Raw genomic sequence first — 20,911 nt, 5'->3', positions numbered from 1 at the left:
CCATGGGTTGCCTGGTGTTGTCTGCACTGGGGTGATGCCTGAGCACCCCCCACCCAATTCCCCCTTGTGTTGCGGGCTCCCCGATCTTCGTCCCAGGCCAGGTTATTCGGGGCCGCAGCTGCTCAGCCCGCCTGGCTTCGGAGGTGGGCAGATGGGGGACCCCCCTCCCCCAGCTGTGACGTCAGCCCCGCTCCCCGCCCTCCCGGGCCTAGTGGCGTCACGGAGCCCGCCCCCAGCACTGACGTTCCCCCCCACCGACCCCCCCCTCGGCTGCCGGCGGAACGAGCGGCTCGGGCCCCTCCCTTCCCCGCCTGCTCCCCTCCCTCCCGGGCCTCGGGAAGGTGATGGCCCGCGGCCCCAGCTGAGCGTCCGCGGGGCCCTCTCTGGCCATGGGCTGCATCGGCTCCCGGAGCCCCGCGGGTAAGAGGAGGCGGGGGGGGGGGGGGCGGGCGGGCCGGAGCGGGGTGTCAGCCGCGCAGCGCGGCGCGCCCCAGCCCTGGGCAGCGGCGCAGCGCGGCGGGGTCCCCAGGCAGGTGGGCCCGAGACGGGAGGGATCGAGGGCCCGAGGATCGGAAGGATGCAGGCGGGGAAGGGGCTGGGGAGGGGGCCGGAGCCCGGGCACTGGGAGGAGGGGCGGAGCCTGGTCCCCGCCGAGAGGAGGGGGAGGGAAGGAGCCAGAGCGGGAGGGAGGTGAGGGCAGGGGGTGGCTTCGCTTCAGCGCCTCTTACCTGCCTGATTTCCTGGCCTGGAGGTGGGAGCGCAGAACGCCACGGCCCTGGACCGCTAAAGGCCCACCTGGGATGGTGATGAGATGGGCTCCTGCCTGCCCACCTTGACGCGGCCTCTCCCCCCGCCCAGCACAGCTCCCTGCCTCCTCCAGCCATGCCCTTCCTTCTGCCTTCCCCCACACCCTCATGGACACCCGGCTCGCCACGCCTGAGCCTCCTTCCCGCGGCCTCTGCCCGCCTCCTGGCTCCCCGGCCACTTCGTCTCTGAGCAGCCAGCCTCTTCCCAGCAGCAGACCTCTGGGTGTCACTGCCCCAGGCAGCGTGTGGGATGAAGCTTTGAGGGCTGTCTGGTACCATCCCTCCCCCCACCCCAACTGGATGAGCCACAGAGGGAGGAGGGTCCAGCTCCCCTCCTACCCCATCTCTTGCTCCCCATCATAAGAGCAAGCCCTCAGTTCTCCATGAGTCCAGCTGCATTCTAGGGGCAGAGTTGCATGCTGGGACCTGTAGTACATGGGAGGTCTGTTAACCTACTTTGTGGCAGGGGGCTCCCCGCCGGGGGAGCCCAAAGCACGCATGGCTTCCTGGCTCTAGGAGCACCTCCAAGTCCCATGGTTCCTGGCAGGCTCATAGGGTTGACGGCTCTGAACTGTCCGGAGCACATCTGAACTGAGTAGGGAGCTGTGGATTTCATCTGACGGCTGGGAGATGTTGCCTCAGTCCCTCCCCAGCTCTGGGCCTCAGTTTCTTTACTTGCAAAAGTGACAGGTTCCCATTGATGGTCTCTTCTGTCTGACGTCCCAGTCTAGTTCGTGGACTCTTTCTGCTGTTAGGACCAAAGTTCTTGTGACTCACACAACCTTTGCTATTTACACAGGGGGGCTCTAGTATGGGAGGATGGAACTGGGGCTCAAGGAACATGGCCTAACTTGAGAGGTGGCAGAGGCACGGACTGTCTTTTGCCTCTCCTTTTGTAGCCCCAGTGCTTGGCACAGAGTAGGCAATGGCCAGATGCTTAGGACAGACTGACTGTCCTTTGATCCTGCCGAGGTGGCCCCCATGTCTTTGCACATGGCTTAGAGCCCAGGGAGCCGTCCTTCCATTGAATCCACAGACAAACCTCACTCATAGTCAGAGAGAGTTTGGCCGGCCCTCAGGTCACCCTGGTGCGCTCTGATGAGGTGAGGTGGCAAGCAGAGGGGGAAAGTAACCTTGTATCTTCCTTCTGGTTGTTAGCGTTTCTGGGGACCACCAGCTGGCTGAGGCTCGGGGACAGAGACGGCTGCTCCGGCTAAAGGTCAGTTATGATCTGCCCTGCCTGTCTGCGCTGTCCAGGGGATGACCCCAAGTCCCTAGCTCCCCGAGCCCCAGAGAGCTCAGTCCTGTGCCTCCTGCCTCCTCTCCTGCCTCCTGCCTCCTCTCCTGCCTCCTGCCTCGCCTCCTTGCCATAGGCTAGGAGGAGTGTAAATTCTGAGCTGGGAGGGGACTGGTGCAGATCGAGAGCCCAACCACCAAAGGAAGTAGGCAGCAATCTGGGCTTTGGGCTCTCCGAGACAACATGGCTGGCATCCCGGTGTGGGGACCGAGTGTTTCTCTGGCAGTGCTCGGGAAGAAGAGGAGGCATGGTGGGCTTCTTGGAAGGGAATGGGCAGACATGAGACCACAGAACTGGGGATGTGATCAGGGCATTGCTACATAGGATGGGCACGGTGGAAGATGGGGAGGGGAGGAGGAAGAGGCTGTGGGGAAACTGGCATCGGGAAGCGATGAGAGAGGAGCCGGCAGTGGCCATGTGCTAAGTGAGGTCCAGAGGCAGACAGGAGGCACTTGGATTTTTGTAGGCTTTTTATCTGGGACAGGTGAGTGGAGAACTTGGAAGAGGGGCTGGATTGGAAGGTCAGAAGATTTGTTTCAATGGGGGGGGGGGCGGTGGTGAGGTGAGGCATTCCAATGGGAAGAGGAAGCCAGATGGGGGCTGGAAAAAGGGTCTGTCGGATGCTCAGGAGACTTGCACAGGGGGTCTCTCTTGGGACAAGAGGAGGTAAGGTCTATTGGCTGTCTTCCTAAAGGTGAGGTGCAAAGGTTTGATGTGAAGGCATTTAGGAAAGTTGAAGAAGAGAGGGATGTCCTGGCTGATTAGCCCTTGTCCCCTCCCCATAGTGGCTGCTGACCCCAAGTTGGGTGTGGACTGGATAGAGCTACCTCGAGTCCTGGGGCTCTCCCATCGGCAACCTGCGAGGACCCTGCTTGGGTGGGGCCGACCCTCCCACCCGCCATCTGTGGACAGTCAGGATTTATCCGAGGTGCCACGTTCTTTCTGTTTGGGGGTGGGGTAGCCGGGGGGAGGGGGAGAGGACCTGGGATTGGGAGTAGAGGAACCATTTCTTCCTGGTGAGGGGGGGGGTCCCGCAGCCCCGTAAATCCAGACCTCCTTTCCCTTCTTGTCCTTTCTTTCCTCTCCCCTCCCCCCAAATCTAGGGGTACCTTTCCTGACAAATGTCTTATGCCAGACCCCACGCCCCCGCTCCTAGCATGCCAGCCCCACCAGGGCTGACGTCAGTGCATCCCTGATGGTATCCGGGGAGACTGTTCCATGGTGATCTGTTGCCATGGAGATGTACACCTTGTCTCAGGCAGGCGGCAACTCGGAGCCCTGGGAGGGAACATGAATGGGGTTAGTGGTAGGGCTAGAGGATGGGAAAGATCAGAAAATTCCTTCCCCCTCTCCCTCCCTGGCCCCCAACGAAGGCCCTCCATTGTGCTTTAGGGCTCTGGGTTATCATGGAGGCCACAGGTGCTGTCCAGGTGCTAAGCCACATCATGGGCCAACCAGTCTTGGGGATGGGGCGGGGGCGGGGGGGGGGTGGCACAAAGAGGCTAACGAGGCTGGGGACTGGCTGGGTGTGAGAGTGAGGACCGATCCCTGTTGACCCCTGCTCCTGCCCTGTTCCCTCAGAGCTCTTGGCAAAGCTCACGAAGTTATCCGAATGTACGTTGTCCTTCTTCTTCTCACTGTTTCTCAGAAAAGCCCTTGTTTCCCCTGCCCTCCCACCCCTTCCTCCCTAGGTGACTTTCTTACTCTGCCAGTGACTGATACTTGCGGAACTAAGTCCTAGTTGGGCCCAAACTGAATCCCAACCTCGGTCCTTTGGTTCTTCCCAGAAGCCATGGGAAGATGGGGGCTGCCAGGGGTGCCCTAGAGCAGCTGGGGCACAACTCCTAGGGGAGGGGGAGCAAGCCCATCCTCCAATGTGGTGCTTCCCCCCACCTCAGGTGGATGTTGAAGACACTGTCGAAATGCTTCCCAAGTCTCGGAGAGCGCTCACCATTCAGGAGATCGCTGCCTTGGCCCGCTCTTCCCTGCACGGTATGATCCCTTCCCTCCCAACCCTTGTTCCAGCTTGCACAGAGCTCTGAGTCAGGATTGGGGGGGGGGGGCACAGAGCCGGAAAGGACCTCAGAGGCCAAGGAGGCCAAGAATTCCCTTTACATATGATCACAGAACCCCAGCCCAGGGCGCCAAGTGCAGCCTGTGCCTCAAAGACCCACTCTCCAAATGATCCTAGTGACTCCTTCAGAGTGGTCATCCCCACAGGTTGTGTGCCTGTGCCTCCAGTGCCCACCTGGAGTCTCTCCATCCTTTCTCTCCCCCATAGAGGATGACTCCTGAGCTTTGTAACCCATCTCAGCTGGTCATTCCTCAGCTGGGCCATAGGGACTGGGTTACACGTGCTGCCCGTCACGGGGCTGTTTCAAGGGTTGGGACGCTACAGAAATCCTGGCTCTTCCCAATGCTTCGGAGACCTCCCTTTCCTCCCCTTCTTTGGATGAACCGGAGGCCCCTCCATGTAAACAGGCAGACATATGTGCGTGGATGTGCGCACACCCACTTGCCTCATGGTGCATTGGGGAAAATGCTGCATTTGGAGTCGGGGACCTGGGTTGGATTCTCAGCTCTGCTGTTTCCTTCCTGTGTGACCTTGAACAAGTTGTTTAATGACAAGGGGCTGTAGTACAGGGGCCAGAAGACACCTCAGAGGCTATGTAGTCCAACTGATGCCCGTGAAGGGCAGGGGACTTGGCCAAGGTCACATGGGGAATCAACATTGGGGGGGATTGAAACTCAGGTCCTTTCCATTGTGCCATGCTGCCAATACTATCACCATTGGACTTATCTCAGCCTCAGTTTCCCCATCCATAAGAATAAGGGGTGCAACTTTGAGGTCCCTTCAGCTGAAAGTCTATGATCCTATCACTTTTCAGCTCTGGGTCTATGATGCTCTGCCCGCTCTGTGCCTCAGTTTCCCCATCTGTAAGAAGGGGCTCAGACTACTCGGCTTCTAATGTTTCCAGCTGCGGTGCTGGACTCGTGTGCCAGCCTCCCTCAGGAGTGTTTCCTGCCTCGCTTCCCTGACCAAGGCCCCCTCTCCTGCTCCCTTAGGAATTTCCCAGGCGGTGAAGGACCACGTGACCAAGCCTACCGCCATGGCTCAGGGCCGAGTTGCCCACCTCATTGAATGGAAGGGCTGGAGCAAGCCTAGAGATTCACCTTCTGCCCTGGAGTCTGCCTTCTCCTCCTACTCGGACCTCAGTGAAGGGGAGCAGGAAGCTCGCTTTGCAGCAGGTGAGTCCTGGGGCAGAGGTGGGGCGGGGCCTGACCCCCTCCTGGCCCCTGCTGACGAGTCCCGACGCCTCTCCCCCTTCCCCCAACCCCAGGCGTGGCTGAGCAGTTCGCCATTGCTGAAGCCAAGCTTCGTGCGTGGTCCTCCGTGGATGGGGAGGACTCCACAGATGAATCTTACGATGAGGATTTTGCTGCAGGAGCTGACAGCCCTCAGCCTGCTGGTAAGCAGAGAAATAATTCTCCCCACCCCCTTTGGGATAGTGGATTGCCTTTGGAGTCAGAGAGCCTGGATTCAAATTCTCCTTTACTGCCTCGGTGACCACCCCGGGCCTCAGTTTACCCATTTGTAAAGTGAGGGAATTAGACTAGATGACCTCTGTGGTGCCTTTCAGCCCTAGAAGTCATTTGCAAAGTCCCTGGGCCTCAGTTTCCTCCTCCGTAAACATTGGGGGTTGGACTGGACAGCCTACCGGACCCCTGTGATCTTTGCTCCAATTGTTCTCTGGGGGGGTGAGACCAGCTAGTGGCTCGTTCTTCCTTCTATGCCTCGGATGCTGCTCCGTATGATGGAGGGCCCTCCAGTGAGGGAGGACTGTCAGCGGGCCCCCCCCCCCCTAGAGTAATGGGATTCCATTGAAGGAATTGGGGGCGGGGAGGGGGTGTTTATCTTGGAGAAGAAAAGCCCTCGAGAATGCAATTACGGTAGTTATGGAAGGAGTGGAGCAGGTAGATGGATCAGCAAAGGGGCAGATTGAGAAAAACTCGCTAAGACTTAGAACTTGGGCACCAAGCTCTCCATCACCGGAGGTCAGGTGGCGAGGCAGGCCAGACATCCTCTTTGTGGGGAGGCTTTCAGGAGGATTCCCTACAAGGGCACAAGTCGGACCTCCCACCCTGGGCGCTCATTGATTCTGTGGCATTGTGGAGGAAGAGATCTGACTTCCCAGTCAGGAAGACCCACGTTCAAATCCTACCTCCACAAAGCAGGCCAGCGAGCGGCTGAACATACTGCCTCGGTCACTCTCTGAGACCATGAATTGCCGGGCAGCAGCTGATTCGACTGGAGGGAGGGCATTTCCTAACTAGATCCAAGCCCTTCCCTACCCCCCAGATGGAGCTCAGGGGGCTGGGTCTTCTTCCTCCACAAAGCAAATCACTACCTCTCCCCTGCCTCAGTTTCCTCCTCCATAAAATGAGAAGGTTGGATCTAAAGAGCTCCATTGTCTCTTCCAGCCCCCAGTCTATGACCCTCTGCCATGTGGGGTGAATGATCAGTTCAGGAATTGTGCCCCCCCCCACCCCTTTGCCAGGTTCCCCAAAGCCCAGAGATTTCTCTGACGGTCCCCTTCATTCGGAGGTCTCTCTTCCCTCTGTGAAGGGTCTGGCTACATTCCTCCACTCCTCTCCTCTCCCCTCCCCTCCCCTCCAGACCGGCTGCCTGCCGGGGGCTCCAGCTGAAAACTGGGCCATGCAGCTCCGGGCTGAGTGGGAGGTGGAGGGGGCCCAGGCAAACAGGAAGAGCGCCCCACTGAGCTTGGCCGCTGAGGCTCCCCGGCCCGCATTCCATCCCCTTGCCAGCCTCAGCTCGCAGGCGGCCAGGCTTTGTCAAGGTGGGCCAGAGTTCAGCTGGGGCTTCTCGGCCGGGGCCAGGGGTCATCTTCCCCTGGATCTGCTCCGAGGCTGTGCTGTTCTTTGTTCATTCATTCTCGGGTGGGCGCTGCGGGACCCATCTGGGTCTCAGCAGCGTCCCGCTTTTGCTCTCAGCTTTGCCTTGGGCTGCCTTGGTCCTGGGCGCCAGGGTCATGGTGGCAGGGCTGACTCCTTTCTCCTCCTGCCCTCCAGACATCTCTGGGCAGCTGGGGCCACATCTCCAGGACCTCCTTACGGGGCGGCGCTATTCGCGACCCTTGCGTCAGGGCTCCTGCGACCCTGAGAGCGACTCCTCGCAGACCGTGTCTCCAGAGACCCTGTGCTCCAGCTTGTGTAGCCTGGAGGACGGGTTGCTGGGCTCCCCGGCCCATCTGGCCACCAAGTTGCTAACCGAAGAGCTGCTCCTCTCCAAACTGCCCCCGAGCAGGGAAAGTGCCTTCCAGAGCCTGGGCCCCTTGGAGCGCCGGGACTCGCTCTATTCTGTGTCCTACACGGAGTCCTGCCTGTCGCCCGCGGAGGATGAGTCCATAGCCTGCAAGGACTGCCAGCCGCTGTGCCCCCCTCCGGGGGGCAGCTGGGAGTTGCGGCGGAAAGTATCTGACGTGGCCTCCTCCGGGGTGGTGTCCCTGGAGGAGAACGAGGCTGAGCCTGAGGAGCAGTGAACCTGTGGCTCGCGGCATGCTTGCCTTGGCCTTGGCCTTGGCTGGGGGGCAGGGCCCTCCGCGTCCTGGCCCGGCTCAGGGCCACCTCCGGTGGGGGAGGCATGAGGCTTCCGGGCGGAGCCCCAGTGCCCAGATGGGGCTCCCGCTCCTCCATTGTCTGTTTTGCATGAAAGTGTTTGGAGAGGAGCTGGGGGCCAGGGGCCAGGGACGCATGCTCTGCCCCGACTCTGGGGGTTTGCCGGGGGTTGCCCGGGACCCCTTGAGGCATTGCTCCAGCTATGGCAGACAGTCATGTCCGTGTTCTTAAACAAGACAAAACAAAACGTGGTTACACATACCTCCTCTTCGCCTCCACCCTTCCCCAGAGAGAGGTGACCCCCCCAAGGGGGGTGCTTCTCCCGACTGGGACTATTCTATAGGAGAAAGAGAAGGTTCTCTTCTCTCACTCTCCTTCCCACGCTCCACCCCAGCCCCTGCCTCCATTCTCTTCCTTATCACCTGTCACTCCCACCCCATTCCAAACGCTGTGCTTGAGTGAGTGACCATCCCCCCACAGCTGGGCTGGCTCCCTGGAGTCCTTGGACTGGGGGTCCCCAGCCCAGCTGAGTTTGTGTTGTGCCATGCTCTGTGCTTGGAGGCTTGTTTTTCCTCATCTTTGCTAAATCTTTCCCCCAAAGAAATGGGGTCTCTGGTCTATTCTTTCAGTCTTGGCCCTGCCTTGGAGGGGAAAGTACAGGAATTGCAGAAAACAAGGCACCAGTTTTCCCTGCCAGCCCTCATCTCCTTCTCTCCTCTCAGTCATAGAGACAGCACGAGACAGGGGGGAGCATCTGCAGCTGGAGCCAGACAACCTGGGTTCAGATTCTGCCTTTTGATGCTTACTTCTTGTATGACCCTGGCCAAGTCATTTCACCTCTGGGCAAAATGAGGGGGTTAGACTAGATGGATTTTACAGTCTCCCAGTTCTAACTCTGGATTTCATGATTTCTGCCTATATTTCCTTTTCTCTGTCTGCCCCCTCCCTCAACCACCCTCCCTCCCTCCATCCAGTTTCATACCCTTGTTGGGCCCTGGCTTCTAGTCTCCTTCCCACCTTCTCATTTCTTCTTTCCCCTGTATTGGGTGCACCCTGGGGATGAGGACTGGGGGAGCAGGCCCCTTGTACCTCTTCTCCCTCCCATCTTCCAGCACATGGAACTGGGGGAAAGGTGTGTGTGGTATGTGCAGGACAAAACCCTGGGCCAAGAAACTTCATCAGGTTCCTAGGAAGGCAGGGCTTGGCAGGAGTGAAATCCTGCCTCCAAGGGCTAGAGCTGGACCAGGAGTGACTGGAAGCTCAGCCAGTTGGGAGGGTGGCTTCTTGGGGCAGGGTGATCATCTTTCAGAGGTACCAGGAAAGGTGGACCTGAACTTGGGCCCCCACCTGGAGCCTGTGGCTGGGCCAGGGCATCACCGGTAGGTGTCCAAGGACAGAGCCCTGCGGAAATCTACTTGAGATGTTGGCAGACCAGGCCCTGGAGGCACGGCACTCAGAATGTGGCCAGGGCAAGGGCATGGGAACAGACATTCCAGGCTTGAGTGGCTCATTAGGGGTTTATTTTGTTCTCTTTAAGAATCTGTTTTATTAAATTAATATAAAAATCTTTGTAAATCTCTATGTACATATGGTCCCTGGAAATTCCAGCACGTCCCCCATTCCAGTCCTGTTCTACAGGAGCGGAGCAGCAGCTGGGCAGCCCTGGCCCCTGCTCTGCCCTGGAAAATCCAGAAGTCGCCTGCTCACAGCCCAGATTCCCGTTGGGGGATACCCTGAGCACAGCAGGCAGCTCTAGCCTGGAGGGGAGGGGCAGGCACCTGGCTGGGGGACCTGGGGCCAGTGCCTGCTTAGGCCCACAGGCCTCCCAGAAGAGACTCTGGCCGAAGACCACAGGTGTGAAAGAGAGCAGACCCTGGGCTGCAGGCTGGTGCCCGAGGTGATGCCGATGCCTGGCCGCCCTCACTGGCACTTGTCGCTGTCTGAGGGACTACCTTCACTGGGCAGGTTATGGCGAGGGCGCCGGCCCCACAGGGAGTGCACTTCTGTGGTCTCTGTGTCGCTGCTACTAGTGGCGCTGTCTCGGAAGCTGGCCAGTGGCGGCCTCACCTTCACACCCTGGGCTGTGACAGAGCCCTCGATGGCTTTCCGAAGCTGGAAAGGGGACAGAGGCCAGTGAGGGGGGCGGGGAAGGAGGCAGGGAGGTGACTACTGCTTTTCAAGGCTCTGCCCATGACGCTTTGTCAGGTGAGACTGACCAGGTACCTGTGGGGCTTGGGGAGGGGAGCTAAGGGGAACAGCAGGGCAACTTTTGGCCTCACCTCCTTAAGTGTGACGATGCCAATGAGCCGGCCGATGCTGGTGACATAAGCGTGATCCACTCCCAGCAGTGAGAAGATGGTGTGCGTCTACAAGGGGTTAACGGGAGAATCGACCTTGTTAGGGAAACTTGGCCCAAATGTTCTGCAGAGAGAGCCACCCTGAGTGCCGGAAGGCTTACAAGGTGCTGGGGGCAGGACTCAGTTGTCCATCCCAGCCCCACCAGCTTCCCCATCTGGAAGATCTTTACGGAGAGATCCAAGCCAGGAGCACTGACCTGCAGGAGGCCACAGCCTCTCAATCTTAGTAAAAGCAATTCCACTGCACTACAGTCAGAAAGTATGTCTTTCCATTCTCCTTAGGGGAAACCTCTCTTCATTATGAGATTTCCTTCATTTGCAATCCCATTACCTTATTTTCTTATTCTTTCATTTCTTTCCCGTCACGGCTCCTATCTCATCATTCATTCAACAAACATTTATTAGACTCTTACTATCTGCTAGGCACTGTCTCCCTCTGAACCTCTCGGCTCCTTTATTTTTATACATGCTTTGTCAACAAGGGTGTGGGATCTTGGGTAAATCATTAATGCTCTCTAAGCCTTAGTTTCCTCCACTGTAAAGTGATGGAGTCTTATTTAACGGTCTCTGAGGCTCTAATCCAATATCATCTCATTCGCCCTGTTTATTTTACAGAAGAAAGCTGACTGTCACAATAGAAGCTTGGAGTCAAGAGTGCTCCAGGGGTACATAATCCCCAGAGTTCCCAGCTAGATTGGACCTCTGTGGCCACCTGGCCCGACCCATACAGCTGTCCTTGAAGCCCTCCCTCAATGGGCACCCACCACCTTCCCAGGCAGCTCAGCCCCTTTGGGGGCAACTTTCATTGTGAGAAGCTTTGCCCAAACATCCCTCCCAAATTGGTCAGTTTGCAAAGGCAGCTTCCTCCCATTTGTTGCTCTTGGTTCTGCTCCCTGGGGCCAAGCAGAAGAAAGCTAATCTTTTTTCCCCCACAGGACAGCTCTTCAAATACTTGACGATCTCTCTAAATTTTCTCCAGGCCAAGTCAACATTGCCATTTCCTTCAGTGGATCCTTCTGTGGCTTGAACTTGAGACCCCTTCAATATTTTGGTTGCTCCTTTGGATACCCTCTATTGGACACTCTTTAGGATACCAGTGGTGTCCTGAACCAAACAACACTCCAAATGGTGCCTGACCAGGGGAGAGAATGGGGTTCATATCCTTAGTCCTTGATACTACATCTCTCTTAACATTGTCTCAGATTGTATTCGATTTCCCTCTCTGATTCCATAACATTGTTGATGTATATTGGGATTGTGGTCTGCTAAAACCCTCATCAAGTTTTTTTCTTAGCCCTAGATCTTTCTCTGCTATCCAGCCATACATTTCACATCTTGTATTTGTGAAGTGAGTTGGCTAATTTTTTTATCCCAAATGCAAGACTCTTCATTTATTTCTATTCAATTTCAAGTTAAAAGAATGGACCTGGAATTCTATCCTGACAACATCTTTATGAAGCCTGACCCAGTTGCCCAACACAATAGCTTCTTTCTTAGCTTTGGGCCCTGTATGAATTTGGTGAGCATGAAAGCAAACTTAAATGGCCCAGGGCCAAAGCACAGATGTCTAGGACACTCCACTAGGGTTTCCTTCCAAAGTGACAGAGAGCCATTAATGAATCCCTTTGGGTCTGAGTCTACCTAGCTGTATTATCAGCTCACCTGCACCTTTCCAACTTTTCAAGAATTAACATAAAATACCTTGTAAAATACTCTGCTAAAAATGAGGCAAAATTAACTTGCAGCATTTCTCTGACCTACCAATCTAAATAACCCTGTCACAAAAGGAAATAGGTCAGTCTGGTATGACCCAATCTCTCTCTTTTTTGGGGGGTGGGGTGGGGCAATGAGGGTTAAGTGACTTGCTCAGGGTCACACAGCTAGTAAGTGTCAAGTGTCTGAGGCCAGATTTGAACTCAGGTCCTCCTGAATCCAGCGCCAGTGCTTTATGCATTGCGCCACCTAACTGCTCCACATGACCCAATCTTAATGAAGCCAGGCTGATTTTGTGACCACTGATTCCTTTTCTAGATCTTCCTAGACCATCCTTTTAATGTTACATCCAAGATTTTTTTTTTTTTTACACGAATCAGGTCAAACTCAGGGGCTGGTAGCGTATAGAACATATTCTCTTCCTGTTTTTGGAACTTGCTCTTGGAGTCAGAAAACATGAGTTCAAGTGTCTCCTCTGCTGCTACCTCCTAGCTAAGTGACTTTAGCCTTATTTTCCTCATCTGTTCAATGGGGATAATAATACCTGCACTGCCTGTTTCATTAGATTGTTGTGAGGAAAGCATTTTGTAAACCTTAAAGCACCTTAGAAAGGTGATCCCTTGGCATAGCCAATGCTGCCCTGAGCTTGTGGTCTGCTGTTACAGGTAGATCATCTTTCATTGCTCTTGGGCCTCAGCCATCCATCACCATCTTTGATTTATTGTTTTTCCTCACACAATATCCAGGAAGGAAGACTGGACCTAGAGCTGGGAATCCTGGGTTCCAGGCCTGGCTCTGTCACTTATTAGCAGTGTTAGGTAAGCTTCTTTTTTGTCTTCCTGGGACTCAATACCCTCAACTATATTGGTTTTTTGGGCTTTTTTTGTTTTTTGTTTTTTTTTTTTTGCAGGGCAATGAGGGTTAAGTGACTTGCCCAGGGTCACACAGCTAGTAAGTGTCAAGTGTCTGAGACCGGATTTGAACTCAGGTCCTCCTGACTCCAGGGCCGGTACTTTATCCACTGCACCATCTAGCCGCCCCCTGCCCTCAACTATGAAATGAAGGGGTTGTGCTGAAGGGTCTCAGGGGTACACTGCAGCTCTAACCTTCGAACTCCTATGAGAAGTCTTCCCTCGTTTCCCAGCTGGGATGATCTTGTTCCAAAGCTTGTCTTGCCTGGGCCTCCTCTGCCCTTCCATCAATTAACCTTGGCCTTGTGTTGTCCTGTATCTACCTGTATCTTGACCACTCCTTTTAGACTGTAAGCTCAAGGAGGCCCTGCAGGCAGACCATTAATAAATGGTCAGTTTGGAAGGCTCCTCCCTGCCTCCAGCAGCCCCTGGACCCCTTGGGCCTGGGAACAGACACTGAAGGAGGCAGGAAATCTGGACTCTAGTCCTGACTTTGGCACTGATAAAGAACACCAGTCAGTCAGTCAATCAACATTTATTAAATGCCCACCGTGTGCCAGGCACTGTGCTAACCACCAATAGTGATACAAAGAGCAGATATCTAAGGCTTGAAAGTTTGCACTGTGTTTTATCGCTATCATCTCACTGGAGGAGGCAGCATGGGAGGAGCTGGGTTCAAATCCTGCCTCTGATGAGAATCCCCTGGGTGACCTTGGGCATGTTGTTTCACTAGTGTTACTGGCACCGGGTTTTAGATGCCTTGGAGGCCCCTCCACCTATGAATCTATGATCCTTTGGCACTTTGTTATTTATTCTCTCTGGCCCTCAGTTTCCTCTTCTGTAAAATGAAGGGAGCAGGGGCATCTGGGCTGCAGGCAAAGTGGATAGAGCACTGGCCCTGGAGTCAAGAAGACCTAAGTTCAAATCCAACTGCAGATACTATCTGTGTGACCCTGGGCAAGTCACTTAACCCCAATTGCCTCAAAATGTAAAATGAAGGGAGTATACTAGGTGGTCTCTGGGGTTGATTCTGGCTTTAGAGTCATGATGCTAAGTCACTTCGCCTATCTCCTCTCAGCATCGGTTTTCTCATCTCTAAAATGGGGATAATAACAGGACTGACCTCCAGGGTTGTTGTGAGGACCAAATGAGGTAGTATTTGTAAAGGACTTAGTGTAGTGCCAAGTACGCCGCAGGAGCTTAGTCAGTGCTTGTTTCTTTCTGTTCTCTCTCTGAGCCTTGGCTTTCTCATCTGCAAGTTGGGAGGGTTGGCCCAGACGTCCTCTGAAGTCCCTCCCAGCTCTGGGCCCAGGACCCTGTGAACCTAAATCTACTCCAGGCGGTAGCTACTGTGGATTTTGTCAGGTTCATTTCACGCCCAGGAAAACTGAGTCTTACAGAGGAAAAATGATTTGACGTGGCTAGTAAATGTCAGTGGTAGCATCTGGACCCAGGCATCTCCTGACTCTAAGCCCAGCACTCTGGACCACCCACTTTTCCAGGTTTCCATTTCTGGCCGCCAATACCCACCCCTGAAAGCATTTGGAGACAGTGTGTGGTACAGGGGAAAGGGCGTCAGCTCTGGACCTGGGTTCAAATCCTCGGACATCTCTTATTATTCCAGTGATCTTGGGCAAGTCACTTAACTTCCTGGGGGAGGGGGAGGTGTCACTTTACCCACCAGTAAAATGCAGGAAATGGACTAGATGGCTTGGGAAGGTACTCTACATATGGTATCCTATGTCTACCTGGCCTGCAGAGTGAGGCTGGGGATGGGAGGGAGGTCTTCTCCAGGACTTCCTGTGCTTGTCCCTCCCTCTTTTTTCTTTGGTTCCTAAGCCTTTGCCCAGATGTTTGTGGAAGGCTTGTTCACCCCCTTGCACCCAAGGAGGGGGCAGCTTGTGGCAATGGAGAAGGCTCTGGGCATGGTGCCCAAAGATCTGGACCCAAGCCAGCTCTGACCTCAACTTGCCGTGGGACTTTGGGCAAGCCATGTCCCTGGCTGAACTACAATTTTCATCCCTGTAAAAACAGGGATGATGATCATAATTACAAGGCCCATCTCCTTGGGGCAGGGCGAAGATTTTGTTGTTGAGTTGTCTCGGGTGCGCCTGACTCTTCCTAGCCCCATTTAGGGTTTTCTTGGCCATTTTTCTCCAGCTCATTGACAGATGAGGCAACTGAGGGTGAAGTGACTTGCCCAGGGTCACACGGCCAGGAAGTGTCTGAGGTGGGACTTGAACTTAGGTCTTCCTGACTCCAGGCCTCGCACAAGAGAAGAACGTTTTCTGTAAACTAAAAGGTGGTCCCAGAAATGTGGTTGGTGATTCTAAGTCCTTCCTTGCTGCCTGGGCTAGCTGGCCTTCCAGGGGTTAAGACTTCAGGCATCTGGGAACCCTATGGGCTTGTCCCAGAGTCTCCCAATCTTCCTTTTCATGGGACTGCTTGTTCCCCAATTTAGTATCCTCAGAGACTGAGTGCTGGAAGGAGCTAATTTGAACCTCCCATTTTACAGGGGAGAAAACTGAAGTTTGGAGAGGAATATCTGCCTATGTTCACCCAGGAAATGACAGTGGCAGGATTGGAATGGAGGGTCTTTGCCTCCCAAATTCCCTCTTTTTGGCATCTTCCTTCTTCCGGGGCTTATGGGCCCCAAGGAGTCTGCCTGGTCAGCGTTAGGGCTTTCTTGGCCCCTGTGATAAGCCAGAAGCCTCGGGTCCTTCTGTGAAGCCTGATACAGCTGGCACGGAGGCCAGTCCCCTTGGCAGCAGCTTCTGTCCCCCCCCCCCACTCCTCCTCCTCCTCTCCCTCCTTTGGTTTCTTCCCATTCTACCCTCACGTGTAGCCAGTGGCATGTCCTCCTTGCGGAAGGAGCAGCCCCAGGGAGCCCTGGATGCTCCGCAGGGGACTTGTCTGGCCTCTCCCTCTCGGGCTGTGCTGGGGCCACACAGTTGGTCCCTCTGGGGCCTGATTCACTCTTGAGGCCCCTGGCCCTTCTCTCCCTAACTTTTCTGGGTGCCCCCTGCTTGCCCAGCCCAGGATCTGGTGCTGTGGGTGTGCAGAGCCCAACCTCCCTGGTCTTTCTGTCCTTGGGCTTGGAGCAGTTCCTGGCTTCCTGACAGCACCTTCTCCCTCTCCCTCCCATCTCTGACTCTGGACCCAACTTCCTGGCCTTACCCCAGCTGCTTTCCCCCCGCTTTGTGGTTGCCCCAGTGCTGAACCCTGTGAGCTGAGCAGATCCTGCACAAAAGCCTCAGCAGGCATCCTAGCCCAGGACCTTGGCAAGTCCCTCTGGGCCTTGGGCTCCTCTTCTGCAGAATGGGCACTTGGACTGGGCGGCCTAAAGTGTCCCTTTCAGCTCAGTCAATTCTCTGATCTATCCATAAGCCTGTGGGGATGGAGTCTGGGGCCATGTGATAAGAGATGGAGCACTGGAGTTGGAATTCAAGGACCAGGGTTCCAATCCTGACTCCTCACCCTAACTCTGTGACCTTGGCCAAATCACTATCCCTCCTCTGGCTCTAAGAGGCTAGAGGACCTTGATGGCTCAAAATCTGCCACTGTGACCCTACCTTGTGTAAGGACGTCCTCTCCACCAACTGGAAAGGGGCGGGGTCGATCTTGCAGTCGCTAAAATTCACAGGCTCATCCAGCTGCTGCTCCTCCCATTCCAGGATCTGGGGGAAGGGGAGATGGGGAGGTGAGGGGGCTGTGGCCAGTAGCTCCCTCTCCCAGGGCTGCCCTGCCTGACTCTCCATCAGAGTCAACAAAAGCCCCTCTGTGCCTACTCTGGAAGAATGCCCTGGGATCTCACCTCTGTCGCTGTCATCTCCACATCCAGGTCTGAGTCACTCTGGAAGAGAAGATGGGGGGATATGGGTCAAGGGGCTGCTGGGGAAAGGCAGCCCAGCTCCAGATCCCCTGCCCTCCCTGAGCCTGGAGCCCTGCGCTTGGGGATGTGGACAGGGCTGGAAGAGGAGGAAGACAACGAGGAGGAGGAGGGGGAGGAGGCAGGCACTTACCGCCACGGAGATGCGGACCCGCTTCAGTTTGCGTTTGTCGCTTGCTTCCGACTTTTCCAACTTGGTTAGAGCCAAACCAGAGAGAAGAGTGTTATGGGGTGGGGACACAGAGCCCCAGCAGCAAGGGTGGGGAGCAGAGCTCAGGGGCCAGGAAGTGTAGAGGTTAGACAGAGATGGAAGGGCTGGGGAGGAGAGGCCACACAAAGCTGGGTGGGAAGACCAAGTGGAGCAGGGGTGGGGAGCTGGGGTACCTCGGAGCTCCCCTCTGCGGGGGGGCTGGCACAGAAGAGGCTCCTGAGGGCGATGCCAGCTGGCTCATGGACCCCTGCAAGTCAAACATGATCCCTGGGGAATCCCTGAGGCTCTGGGCCCAGCAGGGGGGACAGAAGGCAGCTCGGGGCTCCCCCCTCCCTCACAGGGTCTCCTTTTCCAGTGGGAGCTGGGGAGCGCGCAGGGTGCCGACATTGGGAGCCGTCAGGATTTGGACAGAGGTCACTGCAAAGGTACATTTGGGGTCAGAGAGAGTGAGGGAAGGAGAGGCTGGGAAGAGGCAGGGCCAAGACTCACCTGCAGAGCTCTCTAGCCCTGGGCTTGAGGTGCTGCTGGGCCCCCGTTTGAGGGCGGGCTTCAGTGGCTTTCGGGACTGCCCCCGGGGGGGAGGGAGACCTGATTCCTCTGCACTCACCTGCAGAGGATCCCAAGAGTCATGGGCAGGAACGGACCTCCAAGGCCATCCAACCCGCTGCTCTCCTTTTCTTTCTTTCTTTTTTTTTTAGTGAGGCAATTGGGGTTAAGTGACTTGCCCAGGGTCACACAGCTAGTAAGTATGTGTTAAGTGTCTGAGGCCGGATTTGAACTCAGGTACTCCTGACTCCAGGGCCAGTGCTCTATCCACTGCGCCACCTAGCTGCCCCACGCTGCCCTCCTTTTACAGAGAAAGGGCACCTCAGAATTGGAAGTGTCCTTCCTCTGAATGACAAGTGCTCATTGGGCCTCTCTGCCTCCAGGGACCGGGACTTACTGTTCCATTTTGGGATAGTTCTCAAAGGCTCATTTACAGATTTAAGACCTGATGCCTCAGAAGCCATCTTGTCCCACCCTCTCAGTTTACAGTTGAGAAAACAGGCTGTTATTTTTTGCTGTGGTGCAGTCGTGGTTGACTCTCTGTGACTCCATTTGGGGCTTTCTTGGAAGAGATCCCGGACTGATTTGCCATTTCCTTCTCCAGCTCAGATGAGGAAGATGAGGCAAACAAGGTTAAGTGACTTGCCCAGGGTCACACAGCTAGGAAGTGTCTGAGGCCAGATTTGAACTCAGGGAGATGAGTCTTCTTGATTCCAAGTTCAGTGCTCTAACCATTGTGCTGCCTAGCTGTCCCCAATTGAGGCTGAGAGAGGTTCTCAGTGACTTGCCCAGGTAGAAATGACAAAGGAAGGAAGGAGGCCCCTGACTCCATATTCATCTCTCTTCTCACAGTTCTGTCCAATCTGCCTGGTCTACAACTTCCACCCTTAGCCCACCTAACCGAGTCACCCCGAGACCATGTCCCTTGCCCCAGGGAGGAGCTACAGGAGTCTGCATTTGACCCTTCCCTCTCCCTGCTGGGCCTCACTCACCTGAAAGCGGACACTGGTCTCCTGGTCGTGGGAGTCCTCCTGTTCAGGTGGAGAGACCTGGGCGGCCCTCCGCTCCCGCTGGTACTGCCTGCGCCGGGCAGGGCTGAGCTGGGCGCTGAGCAGCGCCACCACTTGGGAGCGCTCCATGGAGCCCAACAGGATCATGGACTCTGGGAAGAGGAGGTTCCGTGATCATGGAAAGGAAGGGGGCTATGGACCAGTGCTAGCCCCCAACAGCATCCATTACAGGCCATTTCTTCTAACCCCTTCATTTTACAGGAAAGGAAACAGAGGCACTGAGAGGGTAAATGATTTACCCGAGACAAATCACAGCTAGAAGGGAGCTTAGAGGTCACCTCTTCCAACCCTCTCAATTTAAAGAAGGGGAAACTGAGGCACAGAGAGGTTCATAGGTCTAGAGTTAGAGGGGCCAACCCTGAAAAGCAGGCCCAAAGAGTCACTTGGCAGAGCCAGGCCTCAGGCTGAAGGCCAGGCAGGTTGTGACTTGGCCAAGGCTCCCAAGCCCTCTGATGTAGCTCAGCCCAGGGACCCATGGGCAGCCCAAACCAGATCCAAATGTAACTGGGAAATAGTTAACAAAACCGATCAAATCCAGCACCGCGTGGATATGGTGAATTTGTGGTTCTGCAAGCCCAGGGGCGCTAGGCAGGGATCTGTTTCTGTTTGAGCCACTGATGTAGACCACCTAGCTAAGCTTTCTGGTGTCAAGGACCCCATGGCAGGTGGACTGGGTAAGTCTAGCAACCCTTTCTCAAAATGACGCTTTTAAATACAAAAAAACAAAATGCAGGGGATCGATAAGTAAGCCCGACATGTTGAAACACACTTGCCCAGATACTTAAAACAACAAGTTCAAGTTCATGGACCTTGGGTTAAGAACTCCTGACTCAGCCCAATGACTTTTTTTTTTTTTTTTTTTGTGGCAGATCAGGAAATAGACCTAAAGCTGTGAAGTGACTTGCTCGAAAGTAAGTGGAAATGTTGGGATTCAAATCCAGGTCCTTTGACTCTAAATTCTGTGCTCTTCCCATGACAGCCTATGGAACCAATGGGGCTCATGGTAAAGCCTGAGAAGCCTGCCCACTCTAACTGGAGGTGGAAGGGGAATCAGCCCAACTTCATGTCCAACCCACCCCCAGGCACCAACGGAGTGTGTCTCAAAGGTGAGGCACTCTGAAAACAGGGCTGTGACTGGGCCAAGGGCTCATAGGGACCAATTGTCAGAAGTAGAATTTGAACCCAGGCCCCTTGTCTAGAGCAAAGAAATGGAGTGCCTTGCTGAAGGCTGCACATCTAGTAAGTGTCAGAGACTGGGTTCTGACCTGGACCTTACTGACTTTAAGACCAGTTCCTCAATCTAGGACATCACTGTCTCTTCTAGAGAGAAGTGGATTTCCTAAGGCCACATGGGTAATAAAGGTCAGAAGTAGGATTTGAACCCAGGCCCTCCGATTCCATATTTAGAACTCTATAATCAGCAATCTGTTGAGGCCAATGAAGTAACAGGACTAAAAATGCCCCCGAGCTACACACAGTGCTCTAGAAATACCTGGTGTCCTCCAGCTGGGACCCCAGCCCTTGGCCCCAGCTCCAGCTGCCCCACCCAGTCTTCTCTTACCTTCGGACTCCACAAGCGCCAGGGTCCGGCCCTTGGTACGGTGTAACGCCATCCGAAGGTCCCGGAAAGTGCTGCTAAGGGCGATGTGGGGCACGTCCCGCACCATGATGTCCTCGACCCGGACCCGGTACTGTCTGGAAGACAAAAAGGAGCTGTAGGAGAGGTGGAGGCAGAGATGTCACACAATGGCTCGGTCCTGAGTGGAGATCACAGCTCTTGAGCTGGGGGTATGGGGGGGGGGCGGGGAGAGACACCTTACAGACAGTCCCTTCCGTGCACACACCCATTTCACGGATGAGGAAACTGAGGCCCAGGGAGGAGAAGAGGCTTGTCCAAAGTCCTAGAGATACAGGCGGGATTCTAACCGCCCCCGCACCCCCACCCTGTCCCTCACTCCTGAGCTCTGACTCTTTTCAGAGCATGCTGACTCAGCGAGGTCAGTGCAGGCATCTGGAACCTGCTGGAAACACTTTGGACCTTGAGAGCCAGTAAGCTCCTTGAGGACAGGCACAGCTGGGCTGTGGTCTTTGCATCCCCGGAATTCATCCCGTGCCTGGCCCATGGATCGCCAGACTTGGGATTTCACTGGTGAGGGGAACTCTCCGGGAGAAAAAAAGCTCCTTCTACCAATGGGCGCGTGGAGAGCTGGAGAGGACCTCTGAGGGTCATCTAGGCCGACTGCATTTTACAGAAAAGGAAACTGAGGCCTGGGAGGTGCCCAAGGTCACCCAGCGAATTTGTGTGAAAGGTCCGCTTTGAAGCTGGAGTCTTCCTGACTGTTCACAATTGGCGGTAAAACATCTCAATGGCTCGGGGGCCTTTTGGAAGTGACAAGGGAGGTCCTCTGAGGGCCAGTGCTTTCTGGAGAGCTGTCCCTGGAGTTGGGAGTGACCAGCCCAGCTCTCACAGGAGG

The 20,911-nt window shown here is 55.4% G+C and overlaps 2 protein-coding genes across 7 annotated transcripts in view; one reads left to right on the top strand and one right to left on the bottom strand.

Annotated features, from left to right (window-relative positions):
- The first annotated feature begins 253 nt into the window (after positions 1-253).
- On the top strand, positions 254-9,321 carry FAM131A (family with sequence similarity 131 member A). Of its 2 annotated transcripts, XM_044004511.1 has the most exons (7): positions 254-420; positions 1,965-2,025; positions 2,889-3,031; positions 4,002-4,095; positions 5,170-5,352; positions 5,445-5,573; positions 7,195-9,321. In XM_044004511.1, the coding sequence occupies exons 4-7, from the start codon at positions 4,026-4,028 to the stop codon at positions 7,662-7,664; spliced, it is 852 nt and encodes a 283-aa protein (XP_043860446.1). In that variant the 5' UTR covers positions 254-420; positions 1,965-2,025; positions 2,889-3,031; positions 4,002-4,025; the 3' UTR covers positions 7,665-9,321. The 2 variants fall into 2 exon arrangements, with proteins under 2 accessions (XP_043860446.1, XP_043860445.1); XM_044004510.1 differs by lacking the exons at positions 254-420; positions 1,965-2,025 and adding an exon at positions 2,184-2,353.
- The window catches only part of CLCN2 (chloride voltage-gated channel 2), a 24,362-nt gene continuing 12,760 nt past the window's right edge, over positions 9,310-20,911 (bottom strand). For 3 of the 5 annotated variants that reach the window (XM_044004499.1, XM_044004496.1, XM_044004498.1), the window contains 9 exons: positions 19,999-20,132; positions 18,360-18,529; positions 17,311-17,428; positions 16,995-17,068; positions 16,744-16,803; positions 16,536-16,574; positions 16,294-16,398; positions 10,020-10,106; positions 9,310-9,852 (listed from right to left, as the gene is read on the bottom strand). In XM_044004499.1, the coding sequence (XP_043860434.1) occupies positions 9,661-9,852; positions 10,020-10,106; positions 16,294-16,398; positions 16,536-16,574; positions 16,744-16,803; positions 16,995-17,068; positions 17,311-17,428; positions 18,360-18,529; positions 19,999-20,132 (979 nt within the window). In that variant the 3' untranslated portion in view covers positions 9,310-9,660. Of the gene's footprint in view, positions 9,853-10,019; positions 10,107-16,293; positions 16,399-16,535; positions 16,575-16,743; positions 16,804-16,994; positions 17,069-17,310; positions 17,429-18,359; positions 18,530-19,998; positions 20,133-20,911 lie in introns of those variants that run through there. The other 2 variants (XM_044004497.1, XM_044004500.1) reach the window with 2 other exon arrangements.

Source organism: Dromiciops gliroides, chromosome 4, assembly GCF_019393635.1.
Source record: "Dromiciops gliroides isolate mDroGli1 chromosome 4, mDroGli1.pri, whole genome shotgun sequence".
Taxonomy (NCBI): Eukaryota; Metazoa; Chordata; class Mammalia; order Microbiotheria; family Microbiotheriidae; genus Dromiciops; species Dromiciops gliroides.
The sequence above is the reverse complement of the archived record's forward strand: the minus strand, read 5'-3'. Positions and strand labels throughout refer to the sequence as shown.

What these genes read in the sequence shown, in the direction of transcription:
- FAM131A (XM_044004510.1), top strand. Translation starts at nt 2,287, where the DNA reads ATGGCTGGCATCCCGGTGTGGGGACCGAGTGTTTCTCTGGCAGTGCTC. An exon ending in GGCCCGCTCTTCCCTGCACG is followed by an intron (nt 4,096 to 5,169) that starts GTATGATCCCTT and finishes CTGCTCCCTTAG; the next exon opens with GAATTTCCCAGGCGGTGAAG. An exon ending in GGAAGCTCGCTTTGCAGCAG is followed by an intron (nt 5,353 to 5,444) that starts GTGAGTCCTGGG and finishes CCCCAACCCCAG; the next exon opens with GCGTGGCTGAGCAGTTCGCC.